Here is a 10,590-nt window from a genome sequence, read left to right as displayed (position 1 = left end):
CACACACACACACACACACACACACACATACGTATGTATTACACATATTAATAGGAGCTCATATTGAGAAAAGGAAAGTACCATTTGAACTACAGCACAGTGGCGCACACAAATGCACACGAACACAAAAAGACGGCGCTCAGCAGCCAGAGCAACCCCAAAGCTCACATCCAGCATCTTAATAAACCACAGAACAGCAGTCAACTTGCACAAATGCACTCACACACATAAATGACCCTTGGACAAGCCATACACATACTAAAGTGTACACTTCCCAACACACACATACACACACACCGCAGAGGCATACACCTCAACGTGAGTGCATAAGGGACGGCAAATAAAAGAATCTGCATCTCAGACGCACACAGGGGACAAAAAGCAGCTCAAACACTCACACTGAGCGTAAAGATAATTTATTTACAAGTGTGAAGAAAGCCAAATGGGAAGGTGTGTTTTTTATGACACACACAGCCGTGGAGACGTCAGCGGGAAAACTCATTATTGTCGCATGTTCGCACAATGGCGCCCGCCTATTTGCCAACTTTGTTGCTCGTCACCACCGGTATCTTGACAATTAGATGCTCTCTTTCCTCCGACCGCCTTCCCCCGCCCGCCTCCGTCTCCTCTCCCATCCCCCCCCCCCCCACCCCTTCCTGCCTGCCGCAGCCCCTCAGCCACATGAAAGGCCGGCTAAGCGGCGGAGGTCGTGCCGAGAGGGGCGGCATCCTCGCTCCCGGTTAACGGCGGGCCACCGGTCACTGCGTGTCCTCTAATCCCACACCGTTTAAAGGTCCGCCTCGCACGACATCCGCTAATCACCAGCTCACATCGCCTATCGCCCCGGCAACCAGCGCCATCCCACTGGTTGCACGGACACGCCCTGCCGCCCTCTTACACCCCCTTCTCTCTCTCGACCTTCCTACTGCAATTTCATCGCACTTTTTGTGTTTTTGTTTCTTTGCCCAAATCGTTCCACTTTTTTTCTTTTGTGTTGCTCTCACTCTTTTTCCCTAAAAGCCACAAAACTCTAACAGATTATATTCAGTCATCTCAGGAAGCGTATTGCTGCCACACCTGGAGAACAATATATACATAAATACAATTCAATATTGCATACTAGATATGTTTCACTTTTTAACGTGATGCTTTATGTCTAATATGATATGTGGTGTATGTCACTTTTTGACGTGATGAATTGGACTTCCGCCTTTGACAAAACAAAACGAAGGAATTCCTTCAGGCGTCGCCCAATGCGTGTCTTTGTTTTCAATCTGACATCTTTTTAAACACGTGGCCTTTTTTTAACAGTACAGCATTATCAAAGAACACCGTAGTTACATCGCTAGTGAATTAGATACACAAGACACAAAAAGGACTCTTGCATCGAAACATGAAACTTATCTCGTTTCTATGTGAGAAGACATACAATACATGAGGTGTGGAGAACTGATTCAAATGTATGGACAATAGTCCATGAAAGGAGCAGCCATTTTGTGATGACAGCAGAGGTGTTTACTAATGGGGTTAATGAGAGCCATCTATTCATCGAATTAGACACACCTGTGTTTTCTTACGCCCTCATTTCAACAAATGCTTTCTTGGAGGAAGGCGGAAGGCGTCGAGACACGAAGCCAATCAGGCATGGCCTGTTTGATTAGGCCACACCCACTCCTATTTTGTCAGCCAACTGTAGCAATTTTTTTTTTTTTTTTAATGCATCGATCAAAAATGTCACCATGGACTTGGGCTACACTCCAGAAAAAAATACACAACCAAATTTGTGGCGAATAAATAAATAAATATCAATAAAAATCAACAAATACCATACAGGGTGAAAACTCCAAAGACAATGTAGTCACTAACCGATGTAAACACAGTAGTGAAGTCAAAACGATTTAATATTTGTATGGATAAAATTAGGCCATAAATGTAAAACAATTTACTGAAAAAAAAAAAAAGTTAACCGGGGTAAATGAGTGTGTCTTCTTGTGCCGCGTGATGACGGCTACTCACAAATGAGGACCAACTCTATACAGTTGTTTGTACATAAATACACTGGAAAAATGCTGAGAAGATGACGTTATAAACACAGAGTAATGTGTTTGAAGGGTTCAGCAGGGTCTGCAAGCGACCGCTATTAGCCTCAGGTGTTGTGTGGCCTGCTTGCCTTTCATATTCTAAACCGCTTAAAACAGGTAAACAGGACATCTTTATCCTCCTACTCCTAACAACACAGGGATGCAAAAACAACTACGGTGCAAGTCTTTTTATCGTTTTGATTTTTTTTTCTTTTTTTGGATACATGCAAATGTGGGTTTGCTGCAGGGTCTTTGGGCCCAGCGCCATTTCCAAAGCCCACAAAAGGCCTCATCAAAAATGAGCTTCGCACTCACATTGCCTTGGGCGAGGAAATCCGATTAAACAATTAATGTTGTGATAATAAGCGGTGTTAGACCATTTAATGTTTTTGTTGTACTAATATAGGCTTGCCCAACCTTTCTGGAGCCAAGATGTACTTTTCGAGCAGCCAACCTCCCGCAATGGACCACTTCAGTCGTGTCAGAATACAATACACCCGCTTGACATCACGTCACTCACTCACTCTGCTTCTCTGCCACACTCACATGCGCGCGCACATGCTTACGGTCACAAACACGCATACACACACTCCTGCGTGCGCATAGGCACACAAGCCCTGATGAATCGTAGCCAAATTAACCAGATACAAAACATCGTAGATCTCTGAGTTTGAAAAAAGGAACTCACTGCACACAAATTGTACCAATGAGGCTAAAATCGATGCCTCTATTTCAATCTGACATGACATAACCACATATAGTCCCTTTAAATACTGCGAGTTGCCTCGGGAGGGCAGTTTGTCATAAATGGGTCATGACGGGCAAGCAGTGACAGCAATAGAAAAGCAGAGCGGATCATTTCGTGGAAAACAGAGTGATGAGCAATACTTCGGAATGGAGGAAAGCACCTGCAGCAGGCTGTTGGACCTTTAAATTGTTCAGATTCCACCAGAAATAAATACCTTCCAGGGGTCAACTTTCACCATTATCAATTTAAATTCTGCACACAAATAATTTTCATAAAATGTTTATACTGTTGGGTGAAGTGCAAACATAACTTATACAGGTAACATTTGTAAATACTGAAACCAGAGTTCATGGTATCTGGAGTTATTGTTTTGCATTCCTATTTCATACTGCAATTTGTTCTTGTTTAAAAAAAAAAACATTACGGATGATTGTCCCTATTATTTCACTTGTAACGTTTTATTTGTAATTCTTGTGCGTGCTCTTGTGCATTGACATAGGACGGGGGAATCAGGGGAGTGTCATTTTCATCCGATTCCACTTTCTCGAATCTTCTTAGACTTTGTGAGACCTTAAACTGTCAAATTTCAAATCTCCATTAAAACATGCTTCCTTTTTTCCAAACCATAACTTCCTCTCAAATTTGAAGAGTATTTATTTAATCCAGATCCCAAGCATACTAAACAGTTTCACACAGAAATAAAAACCTCCTTTGTAGTTCTCAAATTGGTTGATTTCAATTGAGATGAATTATTTTTTCCCCCCAATACCACAACCTAAAAATGTATGCACCGATAAAAATAAAGTAAAGCTGATTTGATAACAACAATGTCAAGTATGTACATCATACTGAATGACTACTGTTGCCCGGGTGTTTTAGTATACTAATCAAACCCAAACATATACAACATTAATCATACACGGATTAATTATGGGTTTGGCGGAAATGATCGCTCCTTGTATAAATAGGATGCTTCAGGTTTCTGAACACACACGCACACGCACACGACAGGCGCATAATTGTCTATGAATATTTGAATATTTCATAACACAAGGAACTCTCATCCCATTAATCACAACAAATCTGCACGCTGCACCTGATCATGTGCATTCTAATTGGCTGTAATGACAATAACCTTTACTCTAATTGGCTATGTCGGTGTTCTAATATGAGCATCAAGCGTAAGGTGGCGTGCCCATGATGGAGTGTGGTAGTACGTGTGTGTGTGTGTGTGTGTGTGTGTGTGTGTGTGTGTGTAAAAACACCATCTATATGCGGAGATGGCACACTGACACACACCATGTCACCATGACAGTTTTGATTATCTTGGTATTAAGGTGCTAACAGGCTTTATTGCCAGTATGATAAATTACACTTGGAGGAATGTATTTGCAGCTAAAAAGTGAACAACTTGCAACATTGATTTTTTTTTTTTTTAATGTCGTCACAGAAAGGATTAATCTGTGAGTCTGTGTGTGTGCGCATGTGTGTTTGAGCTCACCTTGCCTATAAAAGGGATGTCTACAGATCCCCAAGTATCCGCCGTCCAGTGCACAATCCCCGATGCAAAGTCTGCTGTCAAGATTCCCAGCACTACAACATAAACATATACATAAAACAAAATGTAATAATAGTAATCACTACAACAGCAATAATAACAACAATATTTTTTTTAGTAAATATCGCAATAGTAGCGCTAAGAATCATTATCAATCAACAAAAGTATCCAAATAATAACAATAACAATAATAAAAATAATAATTTCTGTAAGGCTTTCTAGCCCACGACACTGAAGCTGGAATAGAAAATGGCTGGATTGATGTTGTGGAGGTCTATATACCTGTGTGTGTGTGTGTGTGTGTATACATAAATATATATATATATATATACACACACACACACACACACACACACACACACACACATATAAGTACATACACTTTTGACTACACTTTAGTTTGAATACACTTCCGCCCTTTCATAATTTTGCTGTTGTAAATTGGGAATTTCTCCATTGTAAGACAAATAAAGGTTTTCTTATCTTATTTCTTGACACACACTGTCCAATGTTTTAACTAATATTCTTACAAATGAAAGAGATTATTCTTGTTCTCGCCTTCTTGGGTTAGGTTATTGTTCTATTTCAGGAGTGGCAAAATACTTGCCACATTGAAGTTTTGGTTGGCTTCAAGATGAAACCATACAAATCCACAATCTCTTGATTCTGTTGGCTTGGAAATCAAAAGTAGTGGCAAGACTTTGAATTCCGTTTTTAAAAAGGGTTGCATAAATATGATGACAGTAAGAAAAATTGTGATCCCGGAAGGAACTTTAGCAAAATAAAAATAACTTTTATACATATTCTTTAGCAACTTTGAAAAGCTACAAATTGTTTTACAACACACAATATACAAGGACAAAATACATTAGACAAAGTATTTGTCTAAAAAGGGCAGTCTGATTAATATTGTGTTTGTGGAGTATAAATTCAGCACCATGATTGGTTGTTACCTGAGCAACTGTGATGTCATTTTCAGTCGACAGTAAGTGGCAAAATGGCCGCCCCCCAGAGATGGCTGTATTTTGCTCCTTGATTAATATTCCACAAACACAAGAACAATCAGAAGGCTATGTTTAGACTAGTGGAGGCACACAGAACATACTATCGTTAACATTTTGGGGTTGACTTCCCCTTTTAAGATCTCCGTTTTGGCTAATGAGCGAGGTTTGCTAGTGCATGCTTGCATTACACAGCAAGAACCCGATTTATTTCAAATTACTGTTTATATGAAAGAAAGATCCCCAGGTATATTTGCTGTTATTATTATTTTGGGGGGTGGGGGAGTAAATATTTTCTCATTTCAATTACACAGAAATATATCCGTACGTCCTGCCTAGAGACATGCCTTTGGAAATGTATTGAGGTCCAACTCACCAATCCCGAGGATGATCTTGTAGATGTGTAGAGTGGAAAAGTGCAGGAGGAGCAAAGTGAAGTTGATAACAAAGAGGACGAGGCACACGATTACACACACCCACTCCTGGACACGCTTACCTGAGAACACACACAACCCACACGATTCAAACTATTGTCTGAGCGAAGACACAAGAAAGTTGAGAGTTCCATGAACTGGTGGGTCATAGTGTGCGCGCGCGTGTGTGTGTATGTGTGTTGAGGATTTTAATATGTAATCAGTGAGATGAAGACAGATGTACTCAGGGCTGAGGGGTCATGACCTCTCATATGTGTAACACCAACGCTGACGCAGCACTGAGGCCGCTTGGACAGACACACACGCACACTTGGGCCGTTTCAGGTGGGACGTCGGCCTCATCAGAGAGGTCAAGCAGTATTCATTTCATGACTTTTATTCGAAATTCACTAATCAGCACTTTTAGAAGCGAGGGACACGCACTTAGTCATCGTAAATTATTGAAAACACACACAGCGCTGGTCTGGAGCTCATTTATCATGATTCGAGTAGGTTCTGGTCCTTTCATGATGCTTCCACTATTTCTCTCTTTCTTCGGAACCGTCGGATCATGTGACAGCTCGCAGCCAATAATGGTTCACAAGTGTACAAACAAACAGAAATCGGTGTTCTGTTTGAAAAGTTCTTTTCTACTTACATCTCCACGCTGCTCTTCGTGAAAGTTTAATGCACTTGGATCCTCCTTTATGACAGCATTAGCAGCCTATAAGATATTAATGGCAGTTTTTGAATAAAGCGCACAGACCTCCGTGTGGGCGCGCCTATAGACCAGAGCCACTATTAATATGCTCTCATAAAGGATGAGGCAAAGTGGTCACGGGAGATTCAAGAGATGTGATTATGGATATTTCACGAATTGTCAAACGTGACCCTTCACCTTCTGGAAACGTTATCAAAGTTGGAGAGAGACCGAAAGAATTGTTCGAATGGAGATTTAAGTTGAGCTCTCCATGGTTTTCACTTCAATCAGAGAAAATGGTGGTGGTTGGATGTAAAGGGGATAAATTAGGCTTGCGCGTTCAGAGTCAATGGAGTTTGTGCTCGTAAGAAGGAATACATAGTGAATGGAAATATATTTCTGCCTTAGCGAATAAATCTAAGCGGCTGCAGCAGCACAGTGAAACAGTAGTAAGCGCATTTTCTGAGGTTTAGAATCGCAACTCATAGCCTTCCTGCCTTTACATGTTGGCCCAAGGTTATGTGTGTGTTTTGTTTTTTGGTTTTTTTTGGAGGCACCAACACTCAAAAACAATATCATTTGCATTTACTGAGGTTAATTTCCAAGGTTGTCCGATGTATTTTTTTAATATAAAAGTTATTTTACACATCAATAAAATCAAATATTTTTTTTTCTTTGATTTGATTCGAGTATGTATGAGGTTAAATTTTATAACCCGTTGGTTATTTCCAACTTTTTCTCTAGGGAGTTGTTTTTGACTACTGTTCTCTGTTTAAAGATTATCACTTGATTGAAGCATGTTCACTGCTTTTGACTTTGAGTTACCAAAGTGGTTAGCGCGTCGACCTCACAGTGCAGGGGTCGCGGGTTCGATCCCAGCTCCGGCCTTCCTGTGTGGAGTTTGCATGTTCTCCCCGGGCGTGGGTTTTCTCCAGGTACTCCCATTTCCTCCCACACAAAAACATGAATGGCAGGCTGATTGATCACTCAAAATTGTCCCTAGGTGTGAGTGTGAGCGCGGATGGTTGTTCGTCTCTGTGCGTCCTGCGATTGGCTGGCAACCGGTTCAGGGTGTCCCCCGCCTACTGCCCGAAAATGGCTGGGATAGGCTCCAGCACCCCCTGCGACCCTTGTGAGGATAAAGCGGATCGGAAAATGGATGGATAACACAACTGCAGAGGGAGCCCTGGAGCAATATAAACAAAAACAAAAACAATCCTTGCTGATGTTTTAATACGTATCGATACATTTAAGATGATTCAATCCACACAACCTCGGCCTATGTATACTGACTGAGGCTAGCAGAGTAGTTAGCTGCTTCTATGCTTCATTGGACACACACACACACGCACACGCACACACACTTTATGGGATCAATACAACCAAATTCACTGATTAAACAGTCACACACACGATGACACTCCAACTGACGGATCCCCAAATTCGCTCTCGCATCACTTTGGCACACATTCCTGTCTTGTGACATCAACACACGTTCAAACACTCCATCAGTGAAGCGCACACACGGCGTAGGGTCGCGGAGCAGAGGGGCGGCTGTCAGGTGATGTGCGTCAGTCCTTGGATCCTCTGGCTCCCTGGTGAGGGGAAGGAAACTAGGACAGGCCTCCACTGAGCGTGTGTGCGCGCACACACACACACACACACACACACACACGCACACACACGTAAGCTCATGTCCCTAAGGCCATGGCTTTGCTGGATATCACACACAGCTACGGACAGACACACAAAACAGCCTTTAAGAGCACAAATGAAAAAATAAATACAAATGCTTCGAGAGACAATAATAGACAAAAATAGCTCAAATTAGCACAAACACACACACACACACACACACACACACACACACACACACACACACACACACACACCGAGCGTCAAGTACAGCTAGCATATCAACAACGAAATTCGAAGTTGCACGCACAGCCTCACCTAAAGTTGGAACAAAAACACAAAAATTGGAGCCCACGATTCTCACACACACACACACACAGACAGAGCCCACACACACACACACACACACACACACACACACACACACACACACACACACACACACACACACACACACACACACACGCGCGAACACAGGCACCCTCATTAATATTGTTCTGACAACAACCCTCCCTGGTAACCCCTTTGCCATCGCTCACCCTGCTGCACCCCCTGCTTGAGAGCGTGCACGTGGGCGTGCGCGGCAATTTAACCTGGGCGGGGCCGCGGGTGGGGAACGAGGGGCGCTAATAGGCTGAAATTAATCAACGTGCCTGATTTGCTGTCTAGGGAATGAGTGGCGGCCAGCAGGCAGCCGGCACATACTGAATACTAATGCAGGGCACACATGAACACACTTGAATACACAACATAGTATTACACGATCATATGGAGAGAATTAGACCAAAGAAGACGAGGCTGCTTCCTGGTGTTAATTTGAACAAGAGGTGAAGTCTGGGCCAAATGGAAGCCATCACATTAAGAATTGTGTTAAATCACCATTTTTTTTTTTTTTTTTAGCTTTTGGTGGAGCTCTGTGCAACCCGGGCTCCCTGAAGTAGTGTACTTTACTTTTTTTATGAGACTACAATGACTAACATATGTTATGTAAAGAAACAAATGCCCAATCAGGAGCTTGTTCAGACACAAAAGCGCTGCTTTATTAGCTATAATGTGATTTATTCCTCGCTTCAGAATTTAATAATGTCTAACGAAGAGCCAAGTCATTAAAATGTGTTTCTTCTATAAAAATTAGGCGACTGGCCACAACATGAAGTAGAGTGCCGGGTGTGGGAAGAGGATGGATGGTGGGGCGGGGCAATAGCGCACCTGATCCAGTTCTTCACAAATAGTGGGATAGAGCCCCCTGTGGGGCGCGGTGTGATACCAAGGGCACGTGTGACCCCAGGGAACATGCTTTTTTTGTTTTTGCCATTTAAGGATAATGTATTTGCACATCCGATACAGTGTTTACAATTTTTTTTATACTTTTTTTGTTAAAGCGAAACCGATAAAATGCTTAGGATGCAGTGTACAGTAGCACAAAAATATATAATAAAAACACACACACAGACACACAAATCTTTTCTTTTTTTTTTTTAAATAAACCCATTTCCCTCGACACCCCCGCGATCAACTATGGACCAGTCCGCGGGCTACCGGATCGGGATCGGCTAGTTGGGTGCACCTGCCTTAGAGAGATTGACACACTGGAAAGTCCAAGTACGACTATTATTATTATTCATTCATTCATTCATTTTCTATATATTATATATATAGAGATGGCTCTCACTGAAATACATTTCCAAATATTTTGCTTTCATGGCTCTCTTCGTCAAAAAGGCTCCCGACCCCTGGTTGAGCACCTTCCTATCTTGCTGATTTCTCAAGCCTTCCGCTCACAACATGCTAGCCTTTTGGCTAGCACTTGGAACTGCTAGCTGACTAGAAAGCAGAAATAACACCTGCTTTTCCATTGAAGAAAGCATCGATAGGGCCGCGTTAAGCTGAGTAGGTACTGTGCAGTGAGAAAGGGACATGCAGTCGGTAACCTCCCATTATTAGCTCTTCCAGAAAATCAACATTCATCGAGGTGCGGAGAGTGCGGACTATTAGGATGCACACCACAAAGGACAATAAAACACAACATAGACGACTGCGCTTCTGTTTTTATCCTTCGTCTCTCATTGTGTGTCCCTGGTTTGTTCTCAGTAGACCGTCTTCAGATGGGACGTGGAGCGAGTGGAGGGTAAGGGGGGGGGGGGGGGGGGTGTTGTTGTTGGTGGTAAAAGTGGGTCACATGCTTGGAGAGAATGAAAAAGAGGCATAGGGAGATGGGGGAGAAAGACAGTATCAGGGTGAGAGGGGTGAGGGTGGGGGGGACGACACACAGAGGATGGGGGGGGTGTTAAATTCCCTTGTTCAGGAGGAGTGGATCAGTCACAGGCCTCATTCCTTTCATGTGATCTCTGCGGACCTCAGAACTTGGGACACACACACACACACACACACACACACACACACACACACACACACACACACACACACACACAAAACAAACATGAAAGAAAAACA

General features: G+C 42.7%; 1 protein-coding gene across 1 annotated transcript in view; it reads right to left on the bottom strand.

The window, feature by feature from the left end:
• LOC109507661 (transmembrane protein 189) overlaps window positions 1-10,590 on the bottom strand; it is a 25,058-nt gene that overhangs the window by 9,308 nt on the left and 5,160 nt on the right. The window contains exons 2-3 of the mRNA XM_019857271.1: window positions 5,765-5,884; window positions 4,331-4,422 (exon numbers count right to left, since the gene is read on the bottom strand). Coding sequence (XP_019712830.1) covers window positions 4,331-4,422; window positions 5,765-5,884 — 212 coding nt within the window. The remainder of the gene's footprint in view (window positions 1-4,330; window positions 4,423-5,764; window positions 5,885-10,590) is intronic.

Source organism: Hippocampus comes, unplaced genomic scaffold (assembly GCF_001891065.2).
Source record: "Hippocampus comes isolate QL1 unplaced genomic scaffold, H_comes_QL1_v1.1 scaffold186, whole genome shotgun sequence".
NCBI lineage: Eukaryota > Metazoa > Chordata > Actinopteri > Syngnathiformes > Syngnathidae > Hippocampus > Hippocampus comes.
Note: the sequence above shows the minus strand (reverse complement) of the source record. Positions and strands in the feature narration are given on the sequence as shown.